The sequence below is a fragment of the Colias croceus genome, chromosome 2 (genome assembly GCF_905220415.1).
Source record: "Colias croceus chromosome 2, ilColCroc2.1".
In the NCBI taxonomy this organism is placed as follows: domain Eukaryota; kingdom Metazoa; phylum Arthropoda; class Insecta; order Lepidoptera; family Pieridae; genus Colias; species Colias croceus.
In genome coordinates this window covers 6836425-6852753 of record NC_059538.1, presented here as the reverse complement: position 1 = coordinate 6852753, position 16329 = coordinate 6836425, and the positions used below count along the sequence as shown (strand labels likewise).

Here is a 16329-nt window from a genome sequence, read left to right as displayed (position 1 = left end):
ATACTTGGCGTAGCGAAATTTAAAATAATTGACATCAATGAGGTTGATCACTACCATATTCCATAGAGGAAAGTGGAGGAAAGTAATATACTGGATCACTACGTTATTGATTGATATAAATTGTCAATAAATGGTGGAGACATTTACGAACCGAAGAATATAAAATTTATCAATAATGCCTTTCATACAATATTGTGGTTCGTTTTTTGTTCCTACACTCTATTGAAACATACATATTATATCCTCTAAAAAAATGGTCTAATGATTGCTTTATAGATCTTATCTGTATCTTCTTGTGCTATGAACAATCATAACATAAATTCGATTAAATTTAGATATCACTTTTTTTAAATATCAACATAATCTTCTATATATATAAAACTCAAAGGTGACTGATATAGTGATCTATCAACGCACAGCCCAAACCACTGGACGTATCGGGCTGAAATTTGGCATGCAGGTAGATGTCATAACGTAGGCGTCCCCTAAGAAAGGATTTCCCGAAATTCTTGCAGGAACGGGGAAAAACGGGGATGCACGTACAAAGTCGTGGGCGGAAGCTAGTTAATAATATGATTCAAAACAGCATTACCTATACAAAACCTATACTTATTATAATGCCTATTTCTTTGAAAATAAGCCAGTCAAGTTATGTGTATTGCTTGTCTATTGGACTTACAATAATTAACATCTTCAAAAACTTATTGTTGATTGCGCGCTTTCCAGTTTTGATTTTAATACTTGAAGCACTATCTTTAACTTCGGGTCAGTCGGTAAGAAATAGCTATGAAAATGATGATAACCAAAAACGAAATTCTGAACTTGAAGTGAGGTCTGTATTCCTCAGTTGCGATGTAAGCGTAAGTTAAATATCACTATTTATTAAATTATGAATTTATATTATGTGAACATGGCTAATTAAAGTAAAAGAACAGAATGGTATTGAAGTATCAGCGAATAGTGAAGTCGCAAGATTTCAAAGAGAGGAACTTTTCAAACACAATTCATTACAAGGTTGTAAGAAAAAGCTTGCAGTTACCGTCAAAATGTGCAACGACCCAGTGGTAAGAATCAATTTCTATGCGATTTGATTGAACAGTTTGTAAATTGATAAAGCTGGGCTACATTCTAAACCTATCTATATACGAGTTAGATAGATAAACATTATACTTTTTAAATGCAAAGATATGTTACCTACAAAACAAAAGATATGTTACCTTAGATTACAAAATAAAAGACAGATGGAGCGTTGCCGAACTAAACCGAATAATTTATCGTCATTTTCAATAAAGCTATGTGTGCTGTCATTTCACCGCTGCACTGTACGTACACGGTGCTTCTGTGTGCATGTAATGTTGCCAGATATTGAAAAATTTCCCAATTTTTTCCCCGACTACGGAAAAAAGAGGGTTATGTTTTTCGAGTTTATGTATGTATGTATAATATTTCTTTGACACGCCCTGCAGTATAAGCCGTTGGACCGATTTTGAGTGGTGAGGTTTCATTGCAATGATCTGAATTATTATGTTAGTGGCGGTAGTGACGTAGGCTATATACATAAATGAGAAGTCAAGTTTTAATTTTTATTTAAATTCTTTTATTACATAAAGTACCTGCCTACTAAAGTTATATATGGACAAAATAATTGTATTCAATTTTTTATTAAATAAATTAGTTACATAAAAAAAGTTTCAATATTAACTATAATAATTATATTATTTTTTATTTTTCATAATATATGAATACGAAATACGAATAGCGGTAGTTTTTAGTCGAGAATACGGGACATTTTATTTTCATCATATCCACCATGGAGTTCACATAAATTAAATCGCTAGCGAAAACGACTATGACGTTTTTAAGCTTTATAAAAGTAACAAAATAATGTATTATGCTTATTAAAATAATCTAATAATTATCATGAACCTTTAGTGCACTATACAAATAATCACATTCACGATCGAAAAATCCAACAGCATTATCCTGAAGATCTTTTAACCATTTTACCGTTTTACCAATAAAAATGGCAAATTCATTTTCAAAATACTGGCAACATACGTTGAAGTTTTGTATTCCTTCATATCTGTAAAATTATTATTCGTATTATAGAAATAAATCAGCCAAATAATCTACAGAAAACCTGTGAAACGATGTTTTATCTTTTTTTTTGTTTTCGGGAACAAATTTTACAGCGTTTTATTATCACAAGACGGCATTTTTTTACTAAAATTGCAAACCCTTTTTGACGTATTGCATGACATTATATGCGCTATAGCAATGGTGCAGCGACGTACAGTACGATTCACGAAAGAATACCACAAATGGCGGCCGTCTGCGCACGTACATTCACGAAGAAAAGACTTAAGACAAAATAATATTTTAATGTTGGTTATAATTTGTGTAATGTTGTAAACGCTGGTTATATGTAAATAAATCAAACGTAAGTAATTTTAAATGTTTATTAAAATAAATTGAACCAAAAATATTATAAATATGTGAAACAATTTTTATTCGCTATCGCTATTCTCAAGTTCCATGCTTCCCTCTATCATGGAACTTGAGGGAATCGTGGAACTTGAAGAACGGGGGCCGGGTTCAATACTACAGTGTTCATCTTCCGATGATTCTTTAAAATCCACATCTGTCGAATCTTCGCTCTCGGCAGTTTCTCCCACACGTATAATTAATTAAAAACTTAAAATAGCAAATAAGTTCAACACAATAACAAATCTCAACAAAAAACTTAACAAAAAACGAAAACTTAACAAATAAAAAACAATTTAAAACAAAGAAACATTTCTTTTCGACTGTACTGTGCAGCAGTGTCAGTGCGTCGACGCCGCGATAGACGAATAGCGACTGAGCACTCTATTATGAGACGCGCGCGCACCAATGGCGTCGCTCCGGTCTTGACGCATTCCGCCCGCGCCTCACCTCGCACCTCCAAAGGGACCTAAAATATGCCTTCTGCGCAGTGGTATTCTTTCGTGAATCTTACTGTATTTGTTTTTGATTTCGTATTTTCTTTGACAAGGGCGACGGGCGGTTGTCATGCTCCATCTGTACTTTATTTTGTAATCTAAGTATGTTACATACAAAATCAATAGGTAGCTAACTTTTTTAATCAGATTTCTTTTTTATACTTAGCAACCTTCCGCTGATGAGTACATACCTATAGAACACGTTTTAGGGGCAAGTAATAAGCGCATACGACTCCTTAATCCGTATATTCTACGTCTACGTCGTGAAGCACCGTATCAAATTTATAAACTTAAGAAGATTGATGTTAGTTCGTTTTAAATTAATGCCTGTAGATTTCAAACATCTATAATAATATGTATAAACTATTAATTTTAATTTTAGACTGTCACGGGGGTTCTTGGCTGTTCTGGCGAAGACTATAATAATGTAAGCAGATACATCAATTATCAGCCCATACAATATTATAATATGTTCCCATTGTAAGGACAAGAGCCTGCTATGAGGGTCCGGGCCATAATCCACCACTCTAGCCAAGTGCGAGATGGCAGATGTCACATATTATCATCGAACTTTTTGATTTAACGGCATAAGTATTGGTTTTTTTCTATGTTGCGATGATGACAATGCGGAGATAATTTGATTTGATTTGCGGAATTAATTTGTATGCTCGACTTGTCTAGAATCCCCGACTTTTTAAAACTTTAAATTTTAATTTGTTCTTGTACCTGTTGAACGCGTGTTGCGTATTGTTTTTGACAAATGTACCATATGTATCATTATACAAATATCTCGATCAACTTTCATTTGAACGTTCAATTGAACATTGTTTCTTTCTATACTGTTATGATCGAACTTACACAGGACGATCCAATAAGTAGGTCCTCTCATGGGCGTAGCTAGCCATGGGCTCAAGGTGGGGCAACAATAAAAAATAATATGTAACTAGCAACTGTATGTACCAAGTATGTACCCAAAGTTATATCCAGGTCTTCAAATGCCGGCGGCTGGTTTTTTTTTTTTTTTTTTTTTGTATGGTGTTTCTCAATGTTAGCCAGAAGGGCTACTACATTTTAACGCGGACGCGGGGGTGAACTGAAGGTTCACCCTGGTAGCGACATGCACAAGGGCGTCCCCCCTTGACGGGGACCACGAACCTCGGCTTGAGCTGTCGCTTGAGTGGAGGAGGCCAGAAGGGCCCTAATCGGACGGGGCCGGCGGCTGTACCGCCGGCATTTGCTAAGGCATTTGCGAAGGCATTCGCGAAGACATTCGCGAAGGCACTCGCGAAGGCATTTGTGAAGGCTACGCCCATGGGTCTTCTATGTGTCAAAAATAAGGTACCTATCTGAGTAATAATAACCATGTGCAGTAAATCCCTTGCACATTTCGCTCAGCGCTACTGGCTACCGGCTACGGTTATGTCACAGTATTACAATATTATTTCCTGTACTAGCTTCCGCCCGCGACTCCGTCCGCGCGGATGTCGGTCTTTGCGTGGATGGTTTATTTCTCCATTTTGAGTAACTCAGACAATGACATCTTATAAATATCTATTGGACCCAAATACGGCTAGGTCTATAATAATACGCAACGTGTGTTCGCGGTACCTACTACAGAACAACGTCTATGGATAACAGAAAAATTGAGATTAATTTTTTTTCTACGTATTTTTCCAGGATAAAAAGTATCCTATTTTACGCCCAGGATAATAAGGTATAATTATACCAAGTTTCATCGAAATCGAACCGGTAGTTTTCACGTGATGTCTTCACATACAGACAGACAGACAGACAGACAGACAAAAAATTTTTTAATCACATATTTGGGTTTGGTATCGATCCAGTAACACCCCCTGCTAGTTATTTTTTCAATATTTTCAATGTACAGAATTGACCCTTCTACAGATTTATTATATGTATAGATTGTAGGTAATACTGTGGTTACGTGCCGTCTATTTTATTACCTACTTGGTAAAGTAATCGCATTTCTTTTTCAGATTATAATTAAGGGGAAGCAATTACAAAATAGAATGAAGCGTCAAGATATCGGCTTAATTAATAATGCAACAATAAGATTTAAGTTAAATGACGAAAAGCAATATCCTTTATCGGAAACAGAAAATCAATTATCCTTTGGGGAAAATTTTCGTAAGTATACCTACGAGGTTCCCAATAAAGCCAGCATACAGAATACCTACAGGACCAATATTATATTCTCCAATCCGTAAGGTTCTATTAATGTACTAAATCTAGTTTTTAACCGATTTCAAAAAAGAAGCAACTTTCCGAATTCGACTGTACCTTATGATATGTTATTTTCAGTTCTTTTGATACTCTAATTATATTTAAATAATACACAAGCACATTATATATAAAATTTAATGTATTCATAACGTTTACACAAGAAAATAGGTACGTACCTACTTAAATAATAACTAAAATGACAATTTAGAATTTTCTTCAACACAATATCTACTTATTTGTTACCTAAGTACCTACTTGTTGATAACTTTTTTATTTATTTTCTGTGAAAACAATGTCTGTGAATACCAACTAAACTATTTAACTAGTAATCATTATCACAACTTTCGTCTGTAAAGACCTCACATTTTATTTTCTTCTCCAATTGTTTATCGGAATCTTGATCTTTTAATTCGCATAAATCAGTCTGAGATTGAGAAGAAAGGTGTTCCTCCGCTTCAATAATAACAGCAAATATTTTTTTCTTTACTTGCGTTTGCATCCAGTGTGGCATAACTTTTGTACTTTGTAGCATGCATTTAAAAAAGGATTCTAAGGCGTCAATATCTTCTCGATATTGATTACTTTTCTCAATACAGCGTCGTTTCGCTGAATTACCCATAATAATGTCATTACTTTCTGTTGTTGAAACATCATAGTCATTGATTTTATTTATGGAATTATTCGTAGATGGAGGATCCATTTCAATATTTTCTGTAATTCTATACTTCATGTGTGGCTCGAGAAATTGCATTGCTTTAGCATATTTCCAGGTTGTGATTTGCGCAGGTAATAATTTGTTTTTACCAAGCTTTGCTCGCTTGAGCGCGTCGCGATGATTGTCGCGTAACTTTTTCCATTCTATCTTCGCAACTTGAACTGAAAAGTTATTTTATATTAAAATTTTGTTTTGGAATGCGTCCTGATTGCAAATCTGCAGTTGTACTTAGGTGTTGAAAAAAATTAAAAGATTGTTCATTTAACGTGCACATCTACCGTACCTACTTATATTTAAATATTCAAGAAATTCATAACTAATATTATGAAAACGCACTTGAGACCAAATTTGCTTTGCGCGCTGTATGGTATTCTTTTGAGTTTATAAAAGAATATAGGTAATAAATATGTATAGGATACAAACTTACTATTAGGGATAGAGTTGTTGTTATAATGTTCTACAATGGTCTGCCATGCTTCGTCTTTAATCTGCATTTCGCGATAATCAGGATGTAATGGATTCCACAAGCACGGTTGCTTTCTTACGCCTTCAATAAACGCTTCCATTATTAAAATAAATAAATAAACTACAATGTATCTAAATACATGTAGCGTACACAATAATACAACCAGTCTTGGATCTCGCTAAACGAGCGTCTGCGGCCGTGTGAGTGCAAACCGGCCTCGCGACACCTCGCTTGGGCTCGCGCGTGCTCGGTCACTCGGCACTCCCCGCGCAGCACCGCGCCGCGGCCGCTCTGCTCCATAAACCGGTTCCAAACCTAAACGTGACTAGAAACTCGTACCGGTTGCGGATCTTTTTATGAGTTTCTTGGAGACTAACTTCTTTTGAATCGAAACTTCTTTAAGCGTGTTGAGAGTAAAATTTTAAGGCCGCGTCATGGCAATACGGTCTCGTCATGGAGTAAGGCAACGATTTTGGTATCGTTGAATCTTGCTAAAAAACGTCTCTTCTGACTCGTCGGCGCACACGCTCTTTTATTTTTTATTTAAATTTAGATTTACAAAAAATATAATTAGTACCTAACTAAGTAGGTTCGTTTCGTTTAATTTTATAAGGTCGTAATTTTATAAGGTTCAAACTACAATAGAGATGAAAAAAAGTATAATATAATGGTACACTGAATTCACTCACGTACAACTTGCAACTAGTTACAAAAATAATATTTTTAAAGATTATGACGAGGATAATATAGGCGAGTTATATAATACCCCTTCACCTCGCGATGTCAACGATGAAGATGAAATTATTGACGTTAAAGGACTGATAACAAAGGAATCTTCTCGTCTTAATAATAAATTATTATACAACAGAGACGATCTAAGCACATTATCTGTAGAAATAATGAAAAAAAGGCTGAGAAAAGACGAAGATGATATTATGGGTTTTACGATAGGTACTCCAGTTAATACATTATCCAAGAGAAAAAATGTACCCTCAAAACAAAGAGATTTCGTTATATATGAAATTGGTGAACCCGACATATTGCACGAAGCAAGAATACAGCTATATGAAAAGATGAGCACAATCGATGGTAAAACAATGTGGAATGATTTCACAAAACTCATCCCTGCTAGGTATTTTCATTCTTATTTTTATATTTTGCTTAGCGCTTATCAGGTTATATATAACAAATCAATTATAGTTTCTACAAATGAACCAATTTTGATTTGCGTTATGTACCTAAATATAATCTTCATTTTTATTGCTCAGTATTAGTACTGTGGACCCAGAATGGAGCAACCAAGATTTAACTATTCGATATCGAACAAAAGATTTCTTAACAAGGGAAAATTATACGTTACCTTCGGGTAGCTTGTGTTTAGTTCTCCCGTTGAATTATGTAACAGAAAATTTATTACAGGACAACAGAAAAACCGGTAAAATTGCATAAAACATAATTTAGTTTAGTTAATAATTCAATTTGTTAAAGCTAATATGTACCTGTAAATATTTGTCTCGTAATAATTGAAATTTATTGGCAGAACATAAATTAACAGACCAACATGAAGAATTTATAATTGTACCTATAGACGATATTATTATGATAAAATCACCAAAATCCCAAAGTGAAATTAATAAGACCTTCGAATCGCCTACTGAATATATTAATGAGGTATTTTGATTTACACATGCAATGTGCATATACATATAAATGTAATTATTATCGACCAGTACATAATATTTAGATATGATTTTTTTTGTATTCATGTCCTTATAATGTTAATTTAAGCGTCGCCGCAGAGTAGTTATCAGAACGACGCGCACATTAATGGCTGGAAGCTTAGCTAGCCTTGATATACTGGAAAAAGGCACAGATAGCTACCTTAAATTACCGCACAGAATCTCGCATAGAACTCAGTTGGACTTAGAAGCGAAAGCTGATGATAACAAACTTGTTGTCGCAGGGTGCTTTATCTTTTTTTTTAAGTCAGTTTCTACGTGAAGTGAAGGCATTCATCAGATATCATTTTAATAGGTCTTCAGGAAGGCTGACTTCAATAGTATCGGATACTCGTAAAACTCGATCTACATTGAATCTTCAAGTTACAAATACTGGATTGGCTGCTTCATATTATAGGTAAATTAATATTTTTATTTTTATTAGCTAACCCGACGTTGATGTAGACGTTGTCCTTCCTGTCTTAATTACAAAATATGAACGGTCAAACGCGCATTTGGGTTCTAATTATTAAATAGCGCCATCAATTGCATACGTTTAACTCAACCCAGTCAACAGATGTCGCCATCAATAAAATAAATTCGGGACTATAAACTGAGATGTAACCTATCCTATCTTTCAAGTTAGATCAAATTGCACACGGTGTGCAAATAAAATTTTAAATCTGGTCAGTAGTTTTGAAGTCCATCGCGCACAAACAAAGTGACATGTACTTTTTATACTTATATAAAGAAGACATATCAATTTCCATACCTTTCTTCCTTTTAGTTTATAATCAATTAATTACTATGGTTAGAATTTCAGTTCGAGATTGCTTAACTGATTCTCAGGAAATACACTCATCGGATGGTGTAACAACTAAGTTACTTATACCACCCATGCATACAAAACCTTTTCAATTAGAAATTCCACTGGATAGTTCTTTTACTGATGCCTTATGTTCAGGTAAGATTGGACAATTTTAAACTTGATATTGTTTTAACTGATAACAAAAATTTCAATTTATGAAAATTATATAAATTTATTGCTTGATATATTTTTTAGTTTCATTGATGAATGGTGATGATGAGTCAGTAGCAGTACGAGACGTTAGAATTAAAAAAAATGACCGATGTTTCTGCATTTGGCACTGTGAATGCGTTTGTATCAGTGAGTTAATAATTACAAAATTCATAACTATTTAAAAACAGTTCTTATTTCTTACTCCGTTTTTTAATTCACAACTGCAATAATTTTCCATTATTACATTATTTATAGCGACGTTTCAAACACTTTACAGTTTACAGTCTCCCCGTGAGCATGGTTACGGGGAGACGTTGTAAAGTGTTCGAAACGTCCGCAAGAGTATTTTTAATCTAAACGTATATTATACCTAAGTACTTACTCGCGTAAAATCAAACACAAAAGTCAAAAGTAGATATTATCAACCTACCTACTTTTATAGATTTTTGACCAGTAGAAAGAATCTTTTAAAGAACAGAAAAAAAACATAAAAACCGAAACAGTAGGTACCTATGTCCTAACTCATCTATACATATATAATAAATCTGTAGAAGTCAATTCTGTACATTGAAAATATTGAAAAAATAAATATCAGGGGGTGTTACTGGATCGATACCAAACCCAAATATGTGATTAAAAAATTTTTTGTCTGTCTGTCTGTCTGTCTGTCTGTCTGTCTGTCTGTCTGTCTGTCTGTATGTGAAGGCATCACGTGAAAACTAGCGGTTCGATTTCGATGAAACTTGGTATAATTATACCTTATTATCCTGGGCGTAAAATAGGATACTTTTTATCCTGGAAAAATACGTAGAAAAAAATTAATCTTAATTTTTCAGTTTTATCCATAGACGTCCATAGACGTTCTGTAGAACCGCGAACACACGTTGCGTATTATTATAGGCCTAGCCGTATTTGGGAATTGGGTCCAATAGATTTTTATAAGATTTTATTGTCAGAGGTACCTACTCAAAATGGAGAAATAAACCATCCACGCGAAGACCGACATCCGCGCGGACGGAGTCGCGGGCGGAAGCTAGTAAAATATAAATTCGATAGCTCTGGCGGGATCAAGGGTGGCCAAGAGAGGTCGGCGTACGTCGTCCGCGTCGCCCCGGTATGGCAAAAGATGCGGGTTTGGATCTCGCCTCGTGATCGATTATTTGATATTCTATAAAATATTATATTGCTAAATAGTGACTACGTAATAAACCTACGTTTGTTTTATCTCTGGTTAAAATCTGCGGCTAGAGTAAAAATAAACACCGTGTCATGTTATTTTTATTTAGTAAAAGTATACGGATTAATTATTGCTATTCAATTCTTTCAGCCGAAGACCCAAAGTTGACGTGTAGAGATATGCCAGATGCACAGCTAATAGCTGCTGGACATTCTCCCAGAGAAGGATCTCGATACATTCGATCCCTCTGCTATCCAGATATAATCACTTTGAACCTATTCGTGATATTTTTTGGAGTGCTTATCGCACTATTGTTTCTCGGTGATGCATCATAATTGATTATAATTATTAGCAATATCTTCGTAGAACATTACAAGAGGATTTCGAAAAGAATCATAAGATAATTTCTACAGAATAACTTGTATCCTCTATCTGTTAAAAGCTAAATAAAATATTTATTCATGGGTAAAAAAATTTCTACTCAAGTTAAATTCTTATGTTTTTTTACAGGTATCCTCAAAGCTTTTTTAGGTTTATGCTGTCGGTGTACAAGTTCCTGGGGCTTGGAATTATTGTTTAATGCACCCCGTAAACTTGACCATTATTACGAGAGTTCATTAAGACGTCGCACTCTGGTTTATGATAAAGACGGTTGGCCTGTTCACCCAGATACCAAACAACGTACCGTTCGACTCGTGAGCAAGTAAAAACAATTAATAATAATATTTAAGTAACTAGGTGTACCTACCAAAAATAAGATTAGGGAAAATGGGAGATAATATCAATATTTTGTTACTTGTGGCTGTAAATTTAAATGCTAGTTATGCACTTCACGGAATAATTACTGTAGACTGTAATGTGTGTGCCTAGTGCGAGTTTTCATCGAGTACGAAAGTCGAAACGTTACTATCGCGTTTGCGTCACAGGCCACAGCCGAATTAGTATGGGAAATCGAACAGCGCCCCTAGCGGACGTATGGGGAAGCTTTGATTCCCCATACTTTCGCTGTGACGCAGACGCGATAGTAACGTTTCGTACTCGATGAAAACTCACACTAGGCACCCTGTAGACCACAGATTGAGGTTGAGAACGAGAACCAATATCATCTAAGTATATTAGACTATCCTAGCAATAGTAGAACAACTTTGCGCGGTTTGCAATTTTATGTTACCTACTTGATACTTCTTTTTTATTTATTTTCTCCGCACACCGCATGCGCTGAGTCCGCGGCGGAGTTTTTATTCGCGGATCGTATTTTTTTCTCCGCCTCGGAGAAATATCCCTCGTCTGCGCAGGCTATGAGGATGGTTTAAGACTTTGTATAGATTAAATGGTATCAATTTTGCTGAGAATGTTTAGCTCATGTATAAATGAATATTTGCATTTCTAGGCCGATGGAATTTATTTTAAACACAATTTTCTTCATTGTTCTCCCATGTATTCTACTATGGGATACTATTAAGGAAATAACGAGTAAATTACAAAACACGGACAAGAAAGTCGGAAGTAAATCGAGAAAAAACATAAAAAAGTGTTTTAGCACTCAGGACATGCAGGTGAATTCTATACCTACCACAGATAATACTATAATAGTAATCTATATACTAATTATGCTAAAGAGTTTGTTTGAACGCGCTAATCTCACAAACTACTGTCCCGATTTCAAAAACTATTTCACGTTCGATATTTACATGATCCATGAGTTCTATAGGCTATATTATATAATATTTTCCACGGGCGATGGCGGGGCGGACCACTAGCACTAGTTCTACAAAAATCGCAAATCCTGCCACTGTTGTAGAGCAAGGAATTCCGGTGGCGGCGGCATAAGGGTGGACTTCGTAAATGGATGACACCGCAGGCGGAAAATCTTTCTACTGACATATGGCAATACGGATTACCAGGCGGAAGAATCGTGAACGATTGTGTAAGATTATCCACTATTCAATATTTTCCTTTCTAGGACACATAACTGACTAGTGGCACATAGGTACCCCGCCCTCGCTCGGAATAAAATGATATAAAATGATAAATATCTAACTTTAATGCTCCAATTTAAAAGACGAGGATAACGGCGAACAAACTCACTTTCCCAATTGCATCCATAGTTTGTTGAGAAAAAAATCAACTTATATAATTCCTATTTTCAAAAATGTAACAGATGCAGCCGTTGCTCAACGAAACACCTTTTTGTGGAAAACTAGACGAAAGCAAACCACACCACAATGATTCTGATCAAGACGATACTGAGTTCGTAATAATGCAAATGCAGAAGAGCAAGGAATCTCTTGCTGTAAGATATTTTTTGTGAAGTGTAAGAGTAAAATTTTAGCGACAAACTATAGTAACAGAGTGTAACAATTGTCAATGAAAATGATGAAATTGAAATTGAAAATTAATAGGTAATCTAAAAATTTTCTTGCTTTACAGAAAAATGAAACTTAAGACGTGTGAGAAACCTGAGATGAAAAATAAATCATATACTTAATTAGGTATATTATGAAAGTAAAGTTTAAATAAAAGCAATATACAGATTCCGAATTTCTATTCTAATACTTTTAACGCTTTCTGAATATTTTTTTTTATGAACACCTATTTAATCCCACCCAACTGGTATTATTAATTTTACCTACTTAGAGATTCATCATTTATGTTTTTTCATCCTTATCAGTAAGTATCGATTTTTAAACGACTTCAAAATATAATCGAGGAGGTTCTCATTCAATTATGTTTTTCGTTTGAATTTCTACTGGGTGAATCGATATTATTTTATTTGAAAGCCTTCCAGTAAATCCCATTTAGCATAGCATTTAGGTAATATTTTAGTTCTGACAAATTGAAGGGGTTCCGTTTTTCTTGATCCGGCGCTGTGCAGGAAGTGGGATCCCAGCAGCTATGCACAAATCGTGCGAAGCCGAATATAAGCAAAAAAAAGTTCAACAGGCGTTTGTTGCGTGTACTTTTTTAAAATATAAAAAGATCGTGTGTGCCGAGCACGCGCCTTAAAAAATCTCAGTTCAAAAATAATTATACAATCATATTCAAAAAGTAATTAGTCCAATTTTGTGGTTAGTGATGTTCATTCGATGCAACAGTTCTCGATTCTAATCGATGTTGTAATCGAACAGAAAAATGATAATTTGAATTAGCAATTATTTCAGAAAAAAAGGCATAGTTTTTTTTTTGTCATTTAATACGACTTGAACTAGAACTTTTAAGTACTTACCGTGGTTTCATAAAACCACACAACGTTTTTTTTAGATATAATGCCATTTTTCCTTAAAATTAAAGAATATTAAAGGCATTAGATTTATCTAGAGCGACACAAATTTCAACCTTATTTTTATGTATTGAGATTTGAGGTTCAAAGTTGTATCTTACATTCAAAAAACGCGATGCTGGCATCGCACCGTTTTTATGTACCACAATATTATGTACCTACGCGGTGCGCTCTGCCGTGTTCGTGCCCTTCGAGAGGCCACTGTGGAAAACTAAGATTTCGTATACATATAGATTTAGCAAAATCTTTTATTTTGTAATCTAAGAGCAAAACCTCTAAAACAATTGTAGCCAGAAGGATAAATTTATAAATTCTAGGTATTGTAAGTTGTAACTCGCCGAATGTGGGCCATCAGGTGAACTGTGTCAATTATACCATATTTACAGAATCTGACCATTTATGATGATTTTTATGAGTGGTAGGTAATGAGAAGGTAAATTGTAATTTGTAGGGCTGCATACGAAAATAACAGCTCTGCGGTCTGCCTAGTAACTGCAAAGGAAGAAAATCAAATTAGACGATGGGCCCTCAACTTAAACTTAAAACTAAGTTACCTACTTTGGTAAGTTTTTAGTTTTAGTAGAAGTAGCCTCAATGCTACCCTGAGAGTACAGGGTTTATAATTATTATATTCTACTACTTAGTACAGAATAAAAGCTCTAGTAAAGTTAGCTTTCCAGGCACACGTTTCAGAAAAAATATTTAGATACAAGGTGGAAGATGTATCAATTCTTATATCAATTGCACATCTTTATATATAAAAAGTAAAAACTACGTGTCACTTTGTTTGTCCGCGATGGACTCCAAAGCTACTGAACCGATTTAAAATATGATTTGCACCACGATTGTAGTTTGATCTAACGTGAAAGATAGTATAGGTTACACAGCTAGATTCTAGGTTGCGCCTTTAGTACACCTACGCACTCGCATGTGGCAGCGAAACATCGAAAAATCTGTAAGTAGTATGGCAGGTTTTCGCATATGATAGGTCTCACTCTAGCACATAGATAGATGAAATAGTTGCGTCCTTGTCAGTATTGTTTCGCAAGGACTTGCGAAATGGCCGTTACACAGACGCATACGTTTCGCTAGTGATGTTTCGCATCGCAATTCGCAAAGCGTTAGATCGCGTTCTGTCGGTGAGGACAGATTTTCGCGTCATGGATACTGAATTAATAAATTACTATTATTTATAATACTGAATTATTTTTGCATTCTATTCGAGATTATCCCGTATTATACGCAATTGGACACGCAGATTATAAAAATACGTACAAAAAAGAGGTAGCATGGAGAAAACTTCAAACATGGAGAAAATTACAATGGCATAACTATCATTGCGAAAAAGTTGCGTAAACATAGCTGTGTACTAACGTCCCGCAGATATTTCGCTACGCAGTAGTTCCGTAGAGATTCGCTGCCGCCACAGACATAGATCTAAATAGACCACGCAAGTACCGCGATCTGTGTGAAAACCAAGCGTGTCATATATTTTGTACTGACCTTGACGCGTTATGATGTCACGAGCACTTTTTAGTGATGGACATTTCATTTTACGCTAAATTGATTATAGTTCAGGATACATCGCCCATTTTTGCAAGTGACTACTATCAAGCTAATTTTCCGTTTGTAGCTTTATTTTGATGAGACGCCCAATAATTTCGTGTACGAAACTCTCGATTGTGGTAGCTAACAGAGATAACAAGGATAAAATTTTTTGATATGATGGTTCTCAAATATTTATTACTAACTGAATTTCTTTTTTTTTATTCAATCTCAAGATAATTACCTAAATTATTCGAAAAAATATTTGTCCTACAAAATCTATGGTTGGTTCAAAGAGTCCCCCTTTCCAAAGTGTATCGATAACGAGGTCATCATAAATGATTACTAACAAGCTGATTTTTTTGTTTTCACTTAGTTAATGTTTATATAATTCAACAGACATATTGTCCTACACATTGCGTAATAAATATTTGAGAACCATCAAATCAAAAAATTTTATCCTTGTTATCTCTGTTAGCTACCACAATCGAGAGTTTCGTACACGAAATTATTCGGTGTCTCATCAAAATAAAGCTACAAACGGAAAATCAGCTTGATAGTAGTCACTTGCAAAAATGGGCGATGTATCCTTTTTTTTTTTTTTTTTTTTTTTTTTTTTTGTTATGGGAAGGCAAACGAGCGGACGCACTGCCTGGTGGTAAGCAGGTTGCGTCGCCCATAGACCATAACAAAGGTTATGGTTGTTGCCTACCAGAGTAGGATAAGGGGGAACACGGAATTAAATAATATATAAAAAAAAAATAATGAAGCGGAAGCTATGCGTGGAGTGGCGGGAATTTACTGGCCTTTTAAGAAACGATATGCTTTTTTCTTAAAATTTTCCAAATCATAGCTCCTAGGAAACACGGCAGGTGGTAGATTATTCCAGAGCTTACAGGTCCGTGGAAGAAAAGTGCGAGTGAATCGCACTGTGGTGCTCCGCCAGCCATCCAGGTGGTGAGGATGGTAAAGATTTTTATGGCGGGTTGTGCGATGGTGGAATTGTGCGGCAGGAATAAGATCGAACAGCTCCTCAGAACACTCCCCATTATATATACGATAGAAAATAGAGAGGGACCCCAAGTCCCTTCTTAGAGAGAGGGGATCGAGCTTATCAGTTAACCTATGGTCGTCGATAATTCGAGTCGCTCGACGTTGAATGCGGTCAAGTGGAAGAAGTTG

The 16329-nt window shown here is 35.2% G+C and overlaps 2 protein-coding genes and 1 long non-coding RNA gene across 3 annotated transcripts; 1 reads left to right on the top strand and 2 right to left on the bottom strand.

Annotated features, from left to right (window-relative positions):
- The first annotated feature begins 175 nt into the window (after nt 1-175).
- On the top strand, nt 176-12845 carry LOC123700053. The gene is made up of 17 exons (XM_045647167.1): nt 176-197; nt 925-1061; nt 3148-3285; nt 6573-6712; nt 7275-7538; nt 7675-7841; nt 7947-8077; nt 8195-8362; nt 8397-8542; nt 8940-9088; nt 9188-9292; nt 10473-10643; nt 10833-11025; nt 11713-11878; nt 12124-12249; nt 12484-12615; nt 12753-12845. The coding sequence occupies exons 1-17, from the start codon at nt 176-178 to the stop codon at nt 12765-12767; spliced, it is 2370 nt and encodes a 789-aa protein (XP_045503123.1). The 3' UTR covers nt 12768-12845.
- LOC123705731 lies at nt 2291-2994 on the bottom strand. The gene is made up of 2 exons (XR_006753330.1): nt 2935-2994; nt 2291-2360 (listed from the first exon to the last, which is right to left on the bottom strand). It is a non-coding gene; the product is annotated as an uncharacterized LOC123705731 (long non-coding RNA).
- LOC123705730 lies at nt 5347-6643 on the bottom strand. Its single transcript, XM_045654715.1, has 2 exons — nt 6368-6643; nt 5347-6101 (listed from the first exon to the last, which is right to left on the bottom strand). The coding sequence occupies exons 1-2, from the start codon at nt 6504-6506 to the stop codon at nt 5548-5550; spliced, it is 693 nt and encodes a 230-aa protein (XP_045510671.1). The 5' UTR covers nt 6507-6643; the 3' UTR covers nt 5347-5547.
- Nucleotides 12846-16329: the final 3484 nt, after the last annotated feature.